Source organism: Terrapene carolina, unplaced genomic scaffold (genome assembly GCF_002925995.2).
Source record: "Terrapene carolina triunguis isolate 2854851 unplaced genomic scaffold, T_m_triunguis-2.0 Scaffold88, whole genome shotgun sequence".
NCBI lineage: Eukaryota > Metazoa > Chordata > Testudines > Emydidae > Terrapene > Terrapene triunguis.
In genome coordinates this window covers 6419404-6440611 of record NW_020664439.1, presented here as the reverse complement: position 1 = coordinate 6440611, position 21208 = coordinate 6419404, and the positions used below count along the sequence as shown (strand labels likewise).

General features: G+C 42.6%; 1 protein-coding gene across 3 annotated transcripts in view; it reads left to right on the top strand.

Annotated features, from left to right (window-relative positions):
- Positions 1 to 21208, top strand: part of LOC112112348 (glypican-5-like) — a 629288-nt gene that overhangs the window by 373135 nt on the left and 234945 nt on the right. For all 3 annotated transcript variants that reach the window (XM_026649925.2, XM_026649924.2, XM_026649926.2), the window contains one exon: positions 8498 to 8618. In XM_026649925.2, coding sequence (XP_026505710.1) covers positions 8498 to 8618 — 121 coding nt within the window. The remainder of the gene's footprint in view (positions 1 to 8497; positions 8619 to 21208) is intronic.

Here is a 21208-nt window from a genome sequence, read left to right as displayed (position 1 = left end):
TAACTTCAATAGTGGGGAAGATACTGGAACAAATTATTAAACTATCAATTTGTAAGTAGCTGGAGGACAAAAAGGTTATAGGGAATAGCCAGCTATGCCAAATCAACCTACATTCCTTCTTTGACAGGGTTACAGGCCTGGTGGTTGGGGGAAGCAGTAGATGTGATGTATCTTGATTTTTAGTAAGGCTTTTGACACACTCCCACATGACATTCTCATAAGCAAACTAGGGTAATGTGGTCAAGATGAAATTACTATAAGGTGGGTGCATGATTGGTTGAAAGACCAAACTCAAAGAGTAGTTATCAATGGTTTGCTATCAAACCAGGGGTGTGGGGGGCATATCTAGTGCAGTCCCACAGGGTCAGTCCTGGGCCCAGTACTGTCCAATATTTTCATTAATGACTTGGATAATGGAGTGGGGAGTATGCTTATAAATTTGCAGATGACACCAGGCTAGGAGAGGTTGCAAGCACTTTGGAGGACAAGCTTAGAATTCAATCGACCTTGACAAATTGGAGACGTCAATAAAGACAAGTGCAAAGTACTTCACGTAGGAAGGAAAAATCAAATGCCCAACTGCAGAACTACTTTTGAGAAGAAAATGAGGGCTTAGATTTTCAAAGTGGCCTAAAGCAGTGGTCCTCAACCCGGAATGTGGGTACCTCTGGGGTTATGTAAAGGTCTTCCAGGGGGGTACATCAACTCATCTAGATATTTGCCTACTTTTATAATGGCTACGTAAAATGCACTACTGAAGTCAGTATAAACTAAAATTTCATACAGACAATGACTTGTTTATATTGCTCTATATACTATACACTGAAATGTAAGTACAATATTTATATTCCAATTGATTTATTATATAATTATGTGATAAAAATGAGAGTAAGCCATTTTTCAGTAATACTGTGCTGTGACACTTTTGTATTTTTATGTCTGATTTTGTAAGTAAGTAGTTTTTAAGTGAGATGAAACTTGGGCGTACGCAAGACAAATCAGACTCCTGAAAGGGGTACAGTAGTCTGGAAAGGTTGAGAGTCACTGACCTAAAGAATGTAGACATCCAATTTCCACTATAAATTAATAAGAATTGGGCCCCTGAATCTTATAAGCAGCTTTGAAAGTCCTAACATAGATAGTTTACATCAACTTCTGAGGTTTAGATATATTCAGCCAAATCCTCAGACAGAGTAAAATAGGACTAAAGTCAATAGAACTACACTGATTTACAGCAGATGAGTTCAGTGTATTCCTTGAAAAGACCTTGATATAATATCAAGTATGCAGTACACTAATATTATTTTAAAAAGAAATTGAGAAATTCAGCATACTAGACTGTGCATATGAATTTTGGTGGGGTTTCCATGTTGCTCTCTAATCCCCACTTTAAGTATATGTGGAAGCTGACTTCCTTATTCAGACTGAGTTCATTCAGGCTGGTCATCTGAGTTCAGAGTTTCTTTTTGATCCTGGGAAGAGCATAGACCATTAGCCATCACAGATCAGAGCACTGGGGTGCTTAATGGCATATAGTGGCCCTGCTCAGAGTAATAGCATCCTGAGGGAAATGGAGCAATGGAAATGGTCTCCCAGCTGGACACTGATCAATAATACATGGAACTGCTGCCTATAAGAGCTTTGATCAGATGCTTGTAACCAAACTAGTACTGTCTCCTGTAGGGAACAGGGAAGGGAATGGTGTGATAATGCCACCCCCATTTGCCACTAAATATCATTACTACTGTATCTAATGCAGCTCCTGCAGCTGTCTGTCTGGAATCTTTTAGTTTTAATGTTTGTTCTCTGAAGCCTTTAGCTATCTAAAGAGCCAGTGGAAACACTGGGTTAGTTTTGGACATTGCATAGGTAGCACCTTTCATCTCTGTTTTTCTTCAGTTGTTTGGGAGCATCTTATATTTTGTCCCCTTTCAGATTACAAATGAAAAATAATAGTGTGTTTCAAAATCACTTGTATAGTTCTGACTTTAAAAAGAACTTCTAAGCCAAAATATTTTTTAAAAATAAGGAAAGAAATGTATATTTATATTCAAAATATTATCCATGCCAGTGTCTAGGCAACAGTTTGCTTCTGACCCATTTCAAGCTTAGGATAATTGTGTGAGCTAAAAATCATCTAAACTGTACTTCTAGAAAGCTGTTAAGATTTTTTTAAATAACATTTTTAGCTTTTCCCAGTAGATCAGTAGAATAATGTTACTATTAAACCCACAGTTGTGAAACCGATTAGTAATTCTTCCTATATTTGCTATTCATTGCATGCTAGTTCAGAATTACTGCATATAGATGATGTTTTTATACACATCTCCTGGTCTTTTTAACCTGTAGGTTGTTGATACAGACATTTCAGGGTCTAGTATGAATAAAGTACTACAGGAAATAGGGCGTAACTTTTAATAATTAGAGTAATTAACTGTTGGAACAATTTACCAAGAGTCATGGTGGATTCTCCACAACTGACAATTTTTAAATCAAGATTGGATGTTTTTCTAAAAGATCTGCTCTAGGAATTATTTTTGGGTAAGTTCTTTGGCCCGTGTTACACAAGAGGTCAGGCTAGGTGATCACACTAGTCTCCCTTCTGGCCTTGGAATCTATGAATCACTGGCATTAACAATTCTGTACTACTATTTTTCAGTTAAATTACAGATTATTAGATAAAGTCAGCCAATTTCTGACTATTCTTAATGTACATTCTCAGTAATTCAGGATCTGTTGTCAGCACACAAAAAAATGTGTTACCTGGTGCAAAGAAGTAAACAAATCAAATTACCTTTCAGGAAATGTATGTTGTTTATTCCAAAGTACACCTCTACCCCGATATAACGCGACCCGATATAACGCGGGTTCGCATACAACTTGGTAAAGCTCTGACAAACTGCTCTGAGCAGCGTGTTAAGGGTGCCGGGGCTGAGGGGTTGGATAAGGGGCAGATGGTCTTGGGGGCGGTCAGGGGCTTCCCCCCCCCAGGGCCTGGGAGGCAGGAGCTGTGGGGGGGGCACTTTTGGGGGCCCTGCAGTCCCAGAGTGGCCCTGGGGATTAGCGGGGGGCCGGGAGCAGCCCGCTCTGCTTCCCTCGCCCTGGCCCCAGCCGAATCGCTCAGAGGAGGGGGCTTGGGGGAAGGGATCCCCCCTGCACTCACCGGCCGCAGTGGAAGCGGAGCAGCCCGGCCCTAGCCCGCTCCACTCTGCTACCTCCCAGGCGCGGTGCTCCACTTCCCGCCGTCGGTGAGTACGGGGGCCGTCCTTTCCCCAACCTCCCTGCACTCACCTGCCCCAGGCAAAAAAGCCTCCCGCCGGCCCCCCCCCCCCCGGCGGGCCGGAGGGCCGCGGGGAGGGCGGCGAGCCCGGCTGAGGCCCCGCTCTCCCCGACTGGCCGGAGCGCCGGGGGAGGGTGGCGAGCCCGCCGCGGCCCCGCTCTCCCCGGCCGGCCAGAGCGCCGGGGGAGGGCAGCCCGCTCTTCCCGGCCGACCGGAGTGCTGGGGGGAGGGCGGCGAGCCTGGCTGCGGCTCCGCTCTCCCCGGGTGAGTGCCGCCCCCCTCCAGGTGCCGCCCCAAGCACATGCTTGGAGGGCTGGTGCCTGGAGCCGGCCCTGCCCTCAGCGACACAGGTGGGGCCGGGGCAAGGAAAGTGGAGCAGGCTGGGGCTGCGTCACTCTGCTTCCCGCCACAGGTGAGTGCGGGGGGGGGGCATCCTTTCCCCAACCTCCCCACACTCACCAATGGGGGGGGAAGCAAAGTGCCGCGGCTGGGAGGTGATGGAGTGGAGCAGGCTGTGGCCGGGCTGCTCCGCTTCCTGCCACTGCCGGTGAGTGCCTGTCAGGGGGTGGGGGGGTGGATAGGAGTCGGAGCAGTCAGGGGACAGGGAGCAGGGAGGTTGGGTAGGGAGTGGGTTCCTGGGGGTGATTAGGGACGGGGGTCTCTGGAGGGGGCGGTCAGAGAACAAGGAAGAGGGAAGGCCAGAGCAAGTTCGATATAACGCGGTCTCACCTATAACACAGTGAGATTTTTTGTCTCCCGAGGACCGCGTTATATCGGGGTAGAGGTGTATATCAGACCTGATACAGAGCCAGCAGATTAATTCTGTGCTTACAGGATAGGATTTCAAGTCAGATGGATGTATAGCTGCCTCCTGGAACAATCCTGATCTCCAGTTGTGGCAGCCTGCACATAGTCCTCCTTCCTCAGTGGCTCTGTGACTCACTTTGGGTTCTCACTGTGCCTTCTCTCCGTTATGTTTGACAACATACACAGAGAAGTTAGATAAAAATACACAATACTCTTGCTGGAAGGTTGCAACGTAACACTGTGGCTTAGAATTGAGAACAATAGTGCACAAGCACCAAGAGAGAGACAGCAAGTTGCTCCTTAAAACAGAGGCACAATTCAACCCTACTTAGCCTCTTTACCTGCAAACAGGTCCAGGAAACCCCTTACAAGTTCAAGTGATAGTTTATCATGTTAACATCGTTTTCAATACCCCTCATTCTCCTTCCCCTCAAGAGCAACCGAGGGGGCCATATCTTCTCTTATTGCTGGAACCCACCTCCCTACAGCCAATGGACTGGACTCAGTCCATTCTCTCTGGACTCAGTGTTGTTGTAGCCATGTCAGTCCCAGGATATTAGAGAGAGAAGGTGGGTGAAATAATATCTTTTACTGGACTGACTTCTGTGGGTGAGACACAAGAATTCACAGCTCAGGTCAGCTGCGTGTAAGCTTGAAATCTTGTCTCTCTCACCAGCAGAAGTTGGCCCAATAAAAGATATTACCTCACCCACCTTGTCTGGACTCAGTTTGTTAGAGAAGTGTTCTATATGTAAATAGTTAATGGATAAGGTGCCAGTAAGTGGCACCCAAGAAGATGGACTAAAGTTCTTGGGTTTTCTAGGACCAATAGTTGTTGTGCTCTGCAAATGGCTTCCTCTGGCTGCACTTAACATCAGCTCCTGTCACAGTTCATATGTCTGGGCAGTCCCAGCCACATCCGGGGCCTGCAGTTGGCTGCCCAGGCATGTCAGTCATGCTATTTGTATGGCCCCTACAGGCTATTCATGTCTAAAGCATATGAGTAAGCAGACCCTTGAGGTCCTGTGGGTCCTAACCCTCTCTCCGGAGAGCAGTTGGCTATAGGTGTAACGGATTGAATATGAACATAAATAGCTCTAGAAGATAGAGCCACCAAATTTGATATATGCTTTCCCTGAATCCAAGATTAAATGATGGGAAATGACAAAATGGGAACTGACTGCCTAGGAACGAGTACTGTGGGGTCATAGTTGATCACAAGCTAAATATGAGTCAGCAGTGCAATGCTGTTGCAAAAAAAGAAAACATCATTCTGGGATGAATTAGCAGGAGTATTGTAAGCAAGACACAAGAAGTAAGTCTTCCGCTCTACTCCGTGCTGATTAGGCCTCAACTGGAGTATTGTGTCCAGTTCTGGGCACCACATTTCAGGAAAAATGTGGACAAATTGGAGAAAGTCCAGAGAAGAGCAACAAATATGATTAAAGGTCTAGAAAACGTGACCTATGAGGGAAGATTGAAAAAACTGGGTTTGTTTAGTCTGGAGAAGATAAGACTGAGGGGGGGACATGATAACAGTTTTCAAGTACATAAAAGGTTGTTACAAAAAGGAGGGAGAAGAATTGTTCCCATTAACCTCTGAGGATAGGAGAAGAGGCAATGGGCTTAAATTGCAGCAAGGGCAGTTTAGGTTGGACATTAGGAAAAACTTTCTAACGGTCAGGGTGGTTAAGCACTGGAATAAATTGCCGAGGGAGGTTGTAGAATCTCCATCATTGGGGAATTTTAAGAGCAGGTTGGACAAACACCTGTCAGGGATGGTCTAGATAATACATAGTCCTGCCTTGAGTGCAGGGGGCTGGACTAGATGACCTTTCGTGGTCCCTTCCAGTTCTATGATTCTATGATATCTAAATATCAAACACTAACAATGACTTGGGCAGCAGACTGATTTGAACATTGTCTTGGAGTCTAGGGGCTCAGTCCTGCAAACACATACAGACATGCTTATATTTAAGCACACAAATAGCCCCACTGATCTGAATGGACTTTGGACTCAACCAAATATAGATAATGAAAGTTATGCCATTTTTCTTCATCTAAATTAAGTAAAAGAGGGTGCCATGTAGCAACAAGCAATATAATAACATTGGGTAAGATTTGTACCTCCAGGCATTGGAATCCCTCAGGGGATCATTGGCATGGAAATGAATAAGGCTCACTGGATGGGGTGGCTAAAGGCATTGCTTCTGGTTGGATCATATTTACACAAAATCTGTATAATGCTATATGCCTTTAATGCTGCTGAAAAGCATTGAATGGAGGCTTGTGATTTGCAGAATTAAAGCAATATCATTTGCAGGTGGAAAAAAAGCTTTTTTACCTTCTTTATCATTGTGATGCCCAGAATATCTGGAGAAACTCTGATAGCTATAGCAAGTGATAAAATGCATAGAGCAATAAGAATAGGTAGCAAAGCATTCCCTTGCCTTGTGCTGCTGTTTGTGATGGGAAGATGTTCAGACAAAGGAATGCACGTGGAGAATTGTAGAACAGTTTGATGGAGGCTATAAATTGATGTCCATAACTAAATTCCTCCTGTACTGCAACAGGATGATCCCAGAGTTGCATCAAATGCCTTCTCTGCACCTAATACTAGGAGACAGGCTGCTATTGGTTGTGTATTTTAACACAATGAATGTTTTTGGGGCTTTTTTAAATCTATTATTTTGCACTTTTTATTCTTCCCTGATCTCATTCATGCTTTCCTTTCTCTGCAAGGTTAAAGTCATTGATAATTTTCCTTAAAAACTGACCATGCCACCTCCTCTATTCTTCACCAGAATTTCAAGCATACCCTTGAACTCGAATGTTAAATGGCAGTATGTAATGTTTTTACTGTCACGTTTACTTGAAGTCTAACTTTATTCACTTGTTTGGTTTTAATTAAGATAGGACAAACATCCTAGTAAAAATCCAATCATAATTTGCAATTCTGTTAGTCACTAAGAGAAGAGATAATTTATGCTGGCATTTTCAAAGGGTATTAGGTGCCCGACTCTAATTGAAAGCCAATACAAGTTGAACGCCTAATTCTCTTAGCCCCTTGTGAAAGCCCCATCCTTAGTTTTCCAGTCTTAAAAAGCTATCAAGGGAAGATTGCTGACAGACTGAAAGAACATTTGAGTTATCATGTAGAGAATGTAGCTGTGGCTAAGGAGAAAATTGTAACAGGACCTTTCTCTTTGAGTTCCAATCCAGAAGAATGCAACCTCCTCCTGCTTGAGTTTACAAAGGTGTACATTTGGTATGATGATTCACAGTTCCCAAGCAGATATGGATGCATGGGGAAGCCAGTTGTTGAGTGACCTTCCCCATCAGTCCCATTGCCTAATTGGGCCATGAATACCTCCTTCTCCAGTTTTGCTGCAGAGGAGGTGCAGGAAAATCAAAGTAGTTTGCATAGGATCCCCAGAAGCATGGGGCCCCAATTCATTCCTTGTATTTAAGGATGCAAAGACAAGTAGAAAAAACAATATCTTGGTGCTGAAACAGAACTACAGCAATGACATAATAATTAGTTGGTGTGTGTCTATAACTTTGTCCATGGTGATAGGATGAGGATGCTGATAGAGGCAGGCATTTACTGTGTGAGAACAGCTGATGTTTTTCAGATCCAAAGGTTTAAGGTGAGATTGCCTAGAGGCGGGCACTACGTATGTATATATCTGAACTGCTCCTAACAAAGTCATAATGATAAAGATAATGCATGACTGAGATGAAGACTGCTGATGTATCAGATTGTGCCGCTTGAAGGAGTTCCTACAGTACATCTAAGGCTGAAGCCCAGCAGGCAATCTCATCTTCTGAATTGCTCACCTCTCCTGAAAAGCCTCATTTCACTGAGAGGAACATTTCCCCTGCTGATTGAGAAATTGTACAGCATTGCCAACTCTTGCGATTTTACTGCAAGTCTCGTGATATTTGTTGTCTTCCTTAAAGCCCCTGGATTCCAGTGATTATGTGAGAATCTCAAATTTGATTTTTAAAGCAAGTTTCCAGCCCTTAGAGTTGTGCAGAAAAGCTTGAAACATAAACCTGAAAGGTTCAAACACCAAAATACAAATAAGAAACCTGAAATGTTGTTTTTTAAAAAATCTCTCATGATCTTTTTGGGGACTGATTTGTGATATTGAAATGGTTGGAGCTGATAATAACTGCAAGAAATCATGTCATTTTATGCAGATTTGGGGTGATGAAAGAATTGTTTGCACTAATTACACTATTTACAAACATGTTTGTTTTGTAATATGTTTATTGACCCTGACACATTAAGGAAAATTTGTGTATGTTCATTATTCTAATGAAAATAGCCTGTAAAATGTTACCCTCTCATTTTCAGTGTAAATATTTTCTCTCTGGTTGATCTTTTGTTCCGTTTTTTTTTAGTTACACCAGCAGAGTTGTTTCCAATGGACTGAAGGCACAAATTAATAACCCAGAATTGAAAGTCAAAGGATTAGACCCTCTCATCAGTCATTTAATTGACAAACTTCATCATTTTAACCAGGTAAGTAAGTCTCACAATTAAAAGCTTTTCCATGTTGGGTCTTAGAAGGGATCTGAAGGTAAAAACACTGGGGTACAGGAATTCCTCACTTAACGTTGTAGTTATGTTCCTGAAAAATGCGACTTTAAGTGAAACAATGTTAAGCGAATCCAATTTCCCCATAAGAATTAATGTAAATGGGGGGGTTAGGTTCCAGGGAAAAAATTTTCACCAGACAAAAAAATATATATTATATAGATATACACACAGTATACATTTTAAACAAACAATTTAATACTGTTCACAGCTATGATGATTGTGAAGCTTGGTTGAGGTGGTGAAGTTAGAGGGTGGAAGAGGGAGGGATATTTCCCAGGAAATGCCTTGCTGCTAAATGATGAACTAGCACTCGGCTGAGCCCTCAAGGGTTAACACATTGTTGTTAATGTAGCCTCTCATCAAGGCAGCACGAACAGGAGAGAGGGGAGACAGCATAGCAGACAGAGACAGACACACAACTTGTGTGTGGGAGAGAGAGAGAGAGAGATGCACACTGCCCCTTTAAGTAAGCTGACCCACTCTTAAGGGCATTGTCTTTTTAAGTGGATCAGGAAGTTGAGATAGCAGCTGCTGCCCCAAGCGCTCTCTGTCTCTCTCCGTCAGTGTCCCCTCCCTGCTCTATATGGAGAAGGGGTAAGCAGGGTGCAGGAGCAGGGGGAGGGGGACACCCTGACATTACACCCCCCTCTTTCTCCCCCCTGCACAGCAAGCAGGAGTCTCTGGGAGCAGCTCCAAGGCAGAGGGCAGGAGCAGCACATGGCAGCGGGGGGAGGGACAGCTGAACTGCCAATTGATAGCCTGCTGGGCGGCTGCAGCACAAGGAACTTAGGGGAGCGGGGAGCTGATGGGGGGCTGCCAGTCCACCCTGGTTCCAAGCCCCCACCAGCTAGCTGCAACAGGCTGCTCTTCCTGCAAGAAGTGGACAAAGTAGGCAGCTGCCAAACGACATTAGAAGGGAGCATTGCACAACTTCAAACGAGTATGTTCCCTAACTGATCAGCAACATAACAATGAAACAATGTTAACCGGGACGACTTTAAGTGAGGAGTTACTGTATATTGTATGCTATACTGAAGCACAGAACCAAAAGAACAGCGCTGTGGGATGGTGGCATAACTGGGCTATAAACTACTTTTGTACCTTGGGTGCTGGTCCAATTTATGGCAGCCTTTCCACAGTTGTCAATGGGCTGCTCTGCAACCGAGAGTCCCTGAGGGCTGGGGAGATGCCTCCTTATCTGCAGCCCCATTCATTACATAGGGGCCTGTGACAAGTGTGAAGCTGCCTATGCCATCCTATGATGTTCCGAGGCTGGTGGAATTTTCCTTCAGCCTGGAGCAGACTTGTTTGCTGCCAGAGTGGATCCCCAAATCTGTGGTGACTGAATTCCATAGAATACCATAGTCAGAATACAGAGTTTGACTAGGTCAATTAACCTTGTGTGCAACTTTCAAAATGTGTCCTTGCCTGAGTGTGATTTCTAACCTTTCCAGCCATAAAAGGAAAGATGATCTGCCAATATGTTTACCAGAAACATGATTAACCTAGTCTGCGTAAACTCTCAGCTCATGCTCCCTTGGTTGTGCTTGCTGTCCAACCCGAACTGCTGTGTTTCAGTGCTGAATCCATCATGATTCTATTGTACTATTGCTTCAGCACAACTCAATGCAAGTTGCAGAAATAGCGTCAGTCTAAATTAGCTAGAGCTAACAGATTTAACAGCAATTGATTTTCATTTAAAGTAGACATGTTTTCTTGTCCAATTGAGAGGATGTTTACAGCTTGTGTCTTCGGAGTCTGCAGTATTTATACATGAACTCATCCCTAATTTTTCACCATAAGAGAGTGGTATAGCACGAGACTGAAAATAGGCAGTTTATAGGAAATGGTTATTGGACCTAACCTCATCTGCTCTGGAAGATATGGAGGAGAAAGTAATCTGCACCAGATAATGTACTAGGGTGAATTATTTTCCTCCTGGGTATGGGAGGAAGCAAGGAACTGACTAGCTATGACTCTGTGCAGGGCCGGCTCCAGGCACCAGTGTAGCAAGCAGGTGCCTGGGGTGGCCGATGAAGAGGAGGGCGACATGTCTGGCTGTTCGGCGGCAATTCGGTGGCGGGGCCGTCACTCTCTCTCGGAGCGAAGGACCTGCCGCCGTAGAATGAAGCGGCGCTAGACCTGCCACCAATCGCGGTTGCGGCTTTTTTTTTTTTTTCTGCTTGGGGCGGCAAAAACGCTAGAGCTGGCCCTGACTCTGTGTCAACAGTTGGTCCTGGAGAAGCACAACTTTGTACTGCGCCTTACCCAGGGCTTGTGGCAAATCCACAATCTAGCCACCAATTAGTACTGCTATTAAATTTAAGCTGGTTCTAATATTTCTCTAGGCTGAAGATTTAGGGATTCTTTGTATTATGCTGTTTGATTTAACTTGCCATTGGGAATTATAACGTCCAATAGGATGTGGTATTTAATATTGCAGTGAAATAAATATTATTAAGCCAGATTGGGTAAAGTGATTATTCATTATTTATTGACTTTTGCATGTTATCAAATAGTGTTAATTTACTTTATAAATAGTCATTATAATTGATCTGTGTAATTTCTATAAACTCTGATAATGAAATGTAATTAGAAATAGATTGTCTGAGTGTCTGTGTATAACCACAATGCTGGTCACGCAGCTCTGACCCCAGCACCCTGTCAGCAAACTCCAGACATGCTCTGGCTTCCAGCAGCCTTGGTTCCTACTTACAGAGTAATTCCAATACACTGCCAGTCCTGGATTTCTCTTCCCCACCCCCACAAAAAAACCAGGTACTCTGCACTGTCTAGCCCTTTCCTGGGCAGTTCAGATATATTAGGTCCATTGCCCCTTTAAGGAGATCAACATAGAATCGTAGGAATGGAACGGACATCAATAGGTCATCTAGTCCTGTCCCCAACATTCATGACAGGAGTAAGTATTATCTGCACCATCCCTGACAGGTGTTTGTCTAACCTGCTTTTAAAAATCTCCAATGATGGAGATTCTACAACCTCCCTCGGCAATTTATTCCAGTGCTTAACCACCCTGACAGTTAGGAAGTTTTTCCTGATGGCCAACTTAAACCGCCCCTGCTGCAATTTAAGCCCACTGCTTCTTGCCCTATCCTCAGAGGTTAAGGAGAACAATTTTTGTCCCTTCTCCTTGTAACAGCCTTTTATGTACTTGATAACTGTTATCATGTCCCCCCTCAGTCTTTTCTTCTCCAGACTAAACAAACCCAGTTTTTTTCAATCTTCCTCATAGGTCATGTTTTCTAGACCTTTAATCATTTTTGTCTCTCTTCTCTGGACTCTCTCCAATTTATCCACATCCTTCCTGAAATGTGGCACCCAGAACTGGACACAATACTCCAGTTGAGACCTAATCAGTGCAGAGAAGGGCAGAAGAATTACTTCTTGTGTCTTGCTTACAACACTCCTGCGAATACATCCCAGAATGATGTTTGCTTTTTTTGCAACAGTTTTACATTGTTCACTCATATTTAGCTTGTGATTCACTATGACCCCCAGATCCTTTTCCGCAGTACTCCTTCCTAGGGAGCCATTTCCCATTTTGTATGTGTGCAACTGATTTTTCCTTCCTAAGTGGAGTACTTTGCATTCGTCGTGATTGAATTTCATCCTATTTACTTCAGACCAATTCTCCAGTTTGTCCAGATCATTTTGAATTGTAATCCACCAAAGCACTTGCAACCCCTCCCAACGTGGTATTGTCTGCAAACTTTATAATTGTACTCTCTATGCTATTATCTAAATCATTGATGAAGATATTGACCAGAACCAGACCCAGAAATGATCCCTGCAGGACCCCACTCATTATGCCCTTCCAGCTTGACTGTGAACCACTGATAACTATTCTCTGGAAATGGTTTTTCAACCAGTTATGCACCCACCTTATAATAGCTCCATCAAGGTTGTATTTCCCTAGTTGGTTTATGAGATAGTCATGCAAGACAGTATCAAAAGCCTTACAAAATTTGATATACCACATTTACCCCCCGCCCCGCCACAGGGCTTGTTACCCTGTCGAAGAAAGCTATACGTTGGTTTGACATGATTCCTTGGCAAATCCATGCCGATTGTCACTTATCTTATCGTCTTCCAGGTGTTTGCAAATTGATTGCTTAATTATTTGCTCCATTATCTTTCCGGGTACTGAAGTTAAGCTGACTGGTCTGTAATTCCCCAGGTTGTCCTTATTTTCCTTTTTATAGATTTGCACAATATTTGCCCTTTTCCAGTCCTCTGGAATTTCTCCCATCTTCCATGACTTTTCAAAGATAATCACTAATGGCTCAGATATCTCCCCAGTCAGCTCCTCGAGTATTCTAGGATGTATTTCAGGCCCTGGTGACTTGAAGACATTAACCTTGTCTAGGTAATTTTTAACTTGTTATTTCCCTATTTTAGCCTCTGATCCTTCCTCATTTTTGCTGGCATTCACTATGTTAGATTTCCAATTGCACTTACCTTTTTTGTGAAAACTGAAACAAAAAATCATTTAGCATTTCTGCCATTTCCACATTTTCTGTTATTGTATCTCCCGCTTATTGACTAATGGGCCTACCCTGTCCTTGGTCTTCCTCTTGCTTCTAATGTATTTGTAGAATGTTTTCTTGTTACCCTTTATGTCTCTAGGTAGTTTAATATCATTTTGTGCCTTGGCCTTTCTAATTTTATCCCTACATACTTGTGTTATTTGTTTATATTCATCCTTTGTAATTTGACCTTGTAGCGGTGCGACGACTCACCGGCGTGGCACCTCCTGCTGGTCGTCCTGGGAATTAGCTCTTCCAGCCCAGAGTGCCCTCTGCAGGCTGGTGTCTCATCTGCCACTGTCCCCCGTGTCCCTCCTGGACCCCAGTGCCCCTTTATCTTGGGGTTTTGCCCCCTGGCAGTGCCCCACTCTCTGTGTCTCCCCTCCCAGGGGAACACCCACCCTCTATCCCCACTTTGCCTCAGTGGCTACTGCCAGTCATTGTCTAGCCCCCGCTCAATGGGGCATACTGCAGTCTGTAAACCTCTCATCATCGGCAAGGGGGTTAGAACCTGCTGCCTTTGCCTATCTTTGGGCTGCCCCAGTACCCTTTTTGGCCTTCTAGCAAGGCCTGCAGCCTGGGGTTTTACTAGGCTGGAGCTCCCCAGCTCCCTCTGCCCCTCCCCAGCACTGCTCCACCTCAGGTACCCTTCTCAGCTCCCAGGCAGCCCAGTCCTTCTCTCTCAGGAGCTAGAGAGAGAGTCTCTTTCTCAGCTTCTGGCCCCCAGCCCTCTTATAAGGGCCAGCTGGGCCCTGATTGAGCTGGCCACAGCTGTGGCTGCTTCCCCAATCAGCCTAGCCTTTCACAGCTGCAGCCCTTTCCAGGGCTGCTTTTACCCTCGTTCTGCAGGAGCGGGGCAGCCACCCCATTACAGACCTAGTTTCCACTTTTTGTAGGACTCTTTTTTGAGTTTTAGATCATTGAAGATCTCCTGGTTAAGCCAGGGTGGTCTCTTGCCATTCTTCCGATCTTTCCTAAACAGTGGGATAGTTTGCACTTGTGCCCTTAATAATGTCTCTTTGAAAAACTGCCAACTCTCTTGAACTGTTTTTCCCCTTAGACTTGCTTCCCAAGGGATATTACCTACCAACTCCCTGAGTTTGCTAAAGTCTGCCTTCTTGAAATCCGCTATCTTTATTGTGCTGTTTTCCCTCCTACCATTCCTTAGAATCATGAACTCTACCATTTCATGATTACTTTCACCTAAGCTGCCTTCCACTTTCAAATTCTCAACCGGTTCCTCCCTATTTGGCAAAATCAAATCTAGATCAGCCTCTCCACCTTCTGAAATAAGATGCCTTAAATGGAGTTATCCAAACAATTCACAGCTCTGGATTAGTTTTAATTAAAGAACAAAATAAGTGTATTTAACTCCAAAGAGAGATGTTAAGTGAATACAAGTAATGCGGCATTAAAGTCAGAAATAGTTACAAAAGAAATAAAGATAAAACATTTTCTAAACTTAACAAGCTAGACTTGCTTCAAGGTGAAGTTCTTACCACAGGTTCCCAATATCATTGCTAACCAAGTTTCAGGCCAGGATCTGCTCCCAAAGTCCACAGGTTGTTTCTTTTCTCTTCTTAGATGGGAAGAGAGAGAGATGGATAAGGAGAGATACTTGAGGTGCTTTTGTCCAACTTTAATAGTTCAGTCACCCTTTGAAATATATTTTCCTGAGAATTACCCCTAAATAAAGTGCCTTCCTGCTGTGAGACTGGAGACATGAGATTGTGAAAGAGATTTCATGCTGTTTGCTCGAATGTGGATTTTTTCTTGTCTCTTGTCTTCCCTCTTCTTTCAGGACCCTGTTTACAACTTATATGTGAATTGAGGTAAACATACATTCCTTTGCTTAGGAGCTGCTTGCCCAGTCCTGCCTAATCAGGGCTACGTGGGTTTGAACATGTGTCACCAACATCATTCAGGGCAAATTCATAACTTCATTTATAACATTTTCCCATGATATTATTGATAAGCAAGTTACTCATTTTCAAATGATACCTCACAAAGCATATTTTGTACAAAGATTATTACAATGGTGTGTAGGGTGTGAATACAGGGGTGCATTCAGTCACACAGGTGAATTGAATTTAAAGAATAATAATTCTCTTTTATTTTTTTCCACAGACAATATAAAGGGTGGGATTTAAAATGTGACAAATAATGTATTATCTTTGTTTATTCTTAACTATATGAAATTTGCTACCTTGCTGTGTGTAGTAACTTCAGGTTTTCTTTACAGAAGGGATTCTGGAGAAGGATGGGGTTCGGAGGGTAAAGGGGTAAGGAGGAATGTGTTTTGTCATGAGTGATTTGAAACAATGACACTGGTAAGCGAGCACCTCTTTGAATGATATTGCTTAACTGTAGAAACACACGTCCCTCCCTGGAAGGGGGAGAGACATGGATTTTAAAAGCGCGAAATAAGCTGGTTGTGAGTCTGAAGGATCAGTTAGGGATCATGTAGGGGAGAGAGAATAAGCTCTGACATGTAAGACCTAAATTGGGCATGAAGGAGATTTTTACCCTCTATAGAGGAAGAGAAAGTAGATGGAGTCTGCTGACCAAGTGATGCTCACAGTCACCAATGGAGTTAAGGGGCTAAAGTCCCTGACCTAAACAGCATCACATAGAGATTTGCATTGGTGCTGTATCACAACAAGTCCATGTTCATGCAGAATGTCTGGATGTTCTATCTATAACTCTCTGACTCACTGATTCTGCTCTGTTGAGGTGCAAATTTTTAACCGTGAGGGTAATCAACCATTGGAACTAGTACCCAAGAGTTGTGGTGGATTTTTCATAAGTGGAAATGTTTAAATCAAGAGAGGATGTTTTTTGTAAAAGATATACTCTAGTTGAAATAAAAATTAATTCAGGGAAGTTCTGTGGGCTGCGTTATGTAGCGGGTTCCGGGGGCTGGGGGGGAGGAGGTCACACTAGATGATCACAGTGGTCTCTTCTGGCTTTAAATTCTCTCACTCTGAACATCTGAGGATCTTTGGTGTAAAGTAGTTATTCCTTTGTGTAACTCCTTGGGGGGTGATTTTAACCTCCAAAGCTAAAGAGGAGGCCAGTGTTAATATCCTCTTGGTTCCTAACCCCTTCATGTTTGGTATTAGTTTCAGGAATAGAAGCTGGGCTCATTGTAAAACTGCTGTGGTGGTATTTCTCAGCTGGTACTTCACAAACAATCTGTACTGTACAACTTGTTCACTTGTAACACACATGTAGGGTGAAATCCTGCCCCCACTGAAGTCAAGGAAAGCTTGTCCATTGTCTTCAAGTGGAGCCAGTATTTCACCCCCAATATTTTTGAATAGCAAATAGATTTGCAAATAAAACTGACTCACGAATACGTCTCAGAGCCAAAATTCACTCACTTTTGCATTCAGTTAATACTGTTCGGCCCATGCTATTGTTTGCATCACTGACATATAATATTTTAATACTCTTTACTCCAGTTATAGAAGCAACCTTACATATCAACAGAATTTTTAATTGAGTTACAATTGCAAAATCCTTATTACTCTTGATAATGCACAAGCATCAGATCAGATGGAATCCCAGGTTGATTTTGTAGAAATAGCAGCAAGAAATAACATGTTTTCCACTCTTTTGTAAACAAAGCTGATGTGATCTGGGGTTCATGGAGAAATGATAAACATGAAATCCCTCATGCCTCTTTTTAGAGCTACTTTTCAGCAAATAGCCATACTTAGATATTTTTAATTTATTTTTTCAGTATAACACATTTGCCAAGTTCAAACACGACAGACTTTGATACCGAGATTAGAAATCCTAAAGGATCAATTACATTGGAAAATTGATGAGAATGTTAGGAAACTGACAAAGCATTTACTGTAGGCATTCTCTAAGATTATATGCTCTCCAATTTAACTCTCCACTCTTTTTGTCACACGTGTCCTGTGTAATAAAACATAACCTAAGTCCTCTGACATTTCTGAGACTACAAAGATTGTAAGTGTTACCAGGAAAAGACGTGAATATTCAAAAGTCTGGTCCTAATTCAGCAAGGCAATGGGACTTAGACGCACAAGTTAACTAAGAAATGCATAGACTGTAAATGAGACAATTTTAGCAAAGATTGAAGTAATGGCACTGAAAGATTTGTTAGAAGTAGTGTGAGCCAGCAATAGTTGAATCTTCAAAATGGATTAAATCAGGTTAAGTACAGGACAATTCAGTAAATTAGCTTACCTAGAGCTTAACTGAAATGTAGGTACTGTATATGCAACATTTTCAGGCTCATATAAAATTGGCCACCTCGGCATATGTGTTCTGAGACTTTTTCTATTACATATAAGTGTAGAATTGTGTGGCAGGCTGAAGATTGTGGAATTTACTCCCATAGAAACTAAGGGTGACAACAAACCTCATCACTTTCAGATTCAAATATAAACTATAGAGGAAATGATATACAGAAACTATATGCATGCAAATGTCACTGGTAGTTTCATAAATACTAGCAGGAAATGTACACTGCCGGTGAGAGCTAAAGACAGACTTAATGAAATCTAACATCTATTCTTTAAAGTTCTCACAACATCAGGAAGCTTGAGAGAGATTATGTGACTTTTTCTGTTTATTCTTTCTATGCTCATTTCCACTACCACCACAGAGGGTAATGATGGCTGATCTCTCACTCCAGATAAACCAATAGGTGGGTTACCAAATTACCTAATCAATTTTGCATAGTCGTTTCCGCCTCCCCTTCTCCTCCCCTCCTCCTTCTGTTTTGTTTTATAGTGTGCATCTTAATTATATCAATACACAGTTTCTCCCCGCCCCCCCATGCTGGGAGTCAGACATCTGTTTGTGGGATGGAAACTTAATGCTCCCAGCCCTGAGATAATGTATGACCCTTTTTCATAACCCACTTGAAATGAAGAGATTCATCTCAACACTTAACGCAGTCCAGCCCCCTTAGAGACAAAGACCCCAGGTTCACATGTAATTTTCAGTTTCTCAAGAAATATACATGCACAAGTATAATTAATATTTCATAACACGTACTTGAGGAATCAGATCTTGTCATGTCTGTCTCAGAAAAGATGCCACCATTGGTTTGACCCCAGTATAAAAAAAGTCTAGCTGTAATTTAGCACTCTTTGGTTTCTTTGTGAAAGCAAGCACGTTTCTGTCATATACAGTTCTCAGTGAGGCATCTTTGTTTTCATTGCTTTTGGCTTTTCTAATGTATTGTTACATTGCCCTGTCAATCAAAGCTGAGACAAAGTGCCCTGCATTCTGTTGTTGGACACCTTTGACTACCCCACAGGAATTTTTTTAAACACTCTTTCTCTGTTAAGCAGTGTATTACATAGCAGTGCTGCCTTGAAGTGGCAGACTTTAGGCTAAGTGGTGGCACTTAACTGTACAATACTGTCCATATATGAGCAGTAATGCCTGTAGATTTCAGATGAGAATACTCACTGTTTAGCTATCGATTTTACTTAGCATCTTATATTTAACTCAAGTGCTCCAGTTGCAAGAGAAAATAAAATCAAAGGAAACCTGCTGCATACATTGGGTTGGGGCCACATAGAGACCTAGTCATACAACGTAGTCATGTTCCTCTCTCAGGGCATTTTAGAGACTAACATAAGCTTTCGTGGGCTAAAACCCACTTCATCAGATGCATGCAGTGGAAAATACAGTAGGAAGATATATATACACAGAGGACATGAAAAAATGGGTGTTGCTATACTAACTATAACGAGAGTAATCAGTTAAGGTGGGCTATTATCAGCAGGAGAAAAAAACTTTTGTAGTGATACTCAGGATGGCCCATTTCCAACAGTTGAGAAGAAGGTGTGACTAACAGTGGGAGGGGGGGAAATAGCATGGGGAAATAGGTTTTACTTTGTGTAATGACCCATCCACTCCCAGTCTTTATTCAAGCCTAATTTAATGGTGTCCAGTTTGCAAATTAATTCCAATTCTGCAGTTTCTCGTTGGATCTGTTTTTGAAGTTTTTTTGTTGGAGTATTGCGACTTTGAGGTCTGTAATCGAGTGACCAGGGAGGTTGAAGTGTTCTCTGACTGGTTTTTGAATGTTATAACTCTTGACGTCTGATTTGTGTCCATTTATTCTTTTGCATAGAGACCGTTTGGTTTGGCACACAAATCAGACGTCAAGAATTATAACATTCAAAAGGACATTTTCTAGATGAAACATTGATTCAAAATGTCATTTTGAATCAACATTTCATTTTGAAATGACACGGTCCATTTAGAGACCAAATTTCAACACTCCCCAGTTGGGATTTTTCCATACCTCGGGTAGGATATGCAGGTGGGATCCCCACCAATGGTAGGAGACAGTGTTACGGGGTCCTGCAATGGAGGGAACATGGAGAGATTTAGATCCTCAGGAATGAGGAACTGGCCCCAGGCCTCCTGCAGATCTCTGCCTTTCATAAGAACTGGTGATCCTGACCATTGTTCTCTGCTACACGTCCAGCCCTCCTCAGAGGTAGAGCAGCAGCTGACCATGAGTTGCATTCCTCCTTTAGTGAGTCCTCCTTTTTGTGGCTTTTAATGTCAGAAGGGGGTATCTTTATTCTCTGACAGGTGAACCCAACTTGTCAAATTTTTAATCACTGTGATATCTATATTTATGATTTCTGCTGCTGTATGTCTCCCCTGACCCTTACAGCTACTTTAAACAATTGAGCTATGCTGTATGACAATGACCTGTCTTCATTTTATTGTTAATGAATTTCAACAAAAAGTGTATCTGTGAACCTCCTTTCCTGGAGGCGTTGAATGTAGTCATTAGCAATACAGAAAGCCAGCAGCTTTGTTCAGCAAAAATATCTGGTCTCCTTTGAAATGAACAAAAAATGATTATGTAGATTTAGAAATATACTATTACAGATTGTTATGCAATTTCAAAGCACTGTATACCAGGAAGAAGGAAACTATAAGAAGGATTTTTTATATAAAAGAAGGGATGGTTTGCTCCATAACTGTTATTTCAGCACTGTTTATGGGACCCAGTCTATCCCTGAAGTTAATGAGTGTCTTTCCACTGGTTCATTAGGACTTGGATTGATCCATAATTATGGTTTGTAAAAACTGACAGCTCTACATCAAAACCATAGGTTTCCATATAGCTCTCTGGAGATGTAACAGTAGGAGGTTTCAGTGATAGTCATGTGTGCTGATCCCTTTTCCTGATATTATTGTATTACTAAAACTATTTATTCAAAGCCCATCATCATGGTATCTGGATGCCTTGCAAGTTTTAAGTTGAGACAATGAGCATCTCACTAATAGAGACTATCCTGCCTGCTGCTTTACCAGTCAGGTAGGAAACCAGGAGTTAAGCGATTGGGAAGACCTGTGCAATCGAGGTGCTTCTGGTGACTAGGTTTAATAGTGACACTTTAATAGTGACTAGGTTTGCACTTAGTTTGTAGTCCCACAGAGAGGAAATTCTAAGTACATATATTGTTTTTAACTTCCTTTCTATGTAACTAAAGGTTAGGGCAGGGGCGGCCCTAGACTAGCTGCCAGCAACTGGCGCCCTAGGCGAATCATGCAATCAGCGCCCCCACCCCCAAACCCCGAGGGCAGATCTAGGCTGAGGTTTTTAGTAAACTGGGAAACATTTTGCCCTTCTTTTTCCTTTTAATGTTTTTTAAGCTTTTAATGTCAGAAGGGGGTGTCTTTATTCTCTGACAGGTGCCTCCAAACAGCATCTAGCAGCATCATTGAGAACCAAATCCAGAGAATGCGCACTGCAAGGAACGAAAAAGGCCCTAAGATTGATTTCCATAATTCTCCTTTGCACAGCATTGTCTTTACCCTTCATATTACTCCCACTATCATAGACTCGGCCACTTAAATTTTCAACAGATAATGACATTGTTTCAAGCTCTTGTAGAATAGTTTCAGTCATAAATGCTCTAGTCGTCTCCTTCAGTGGAACGAAAT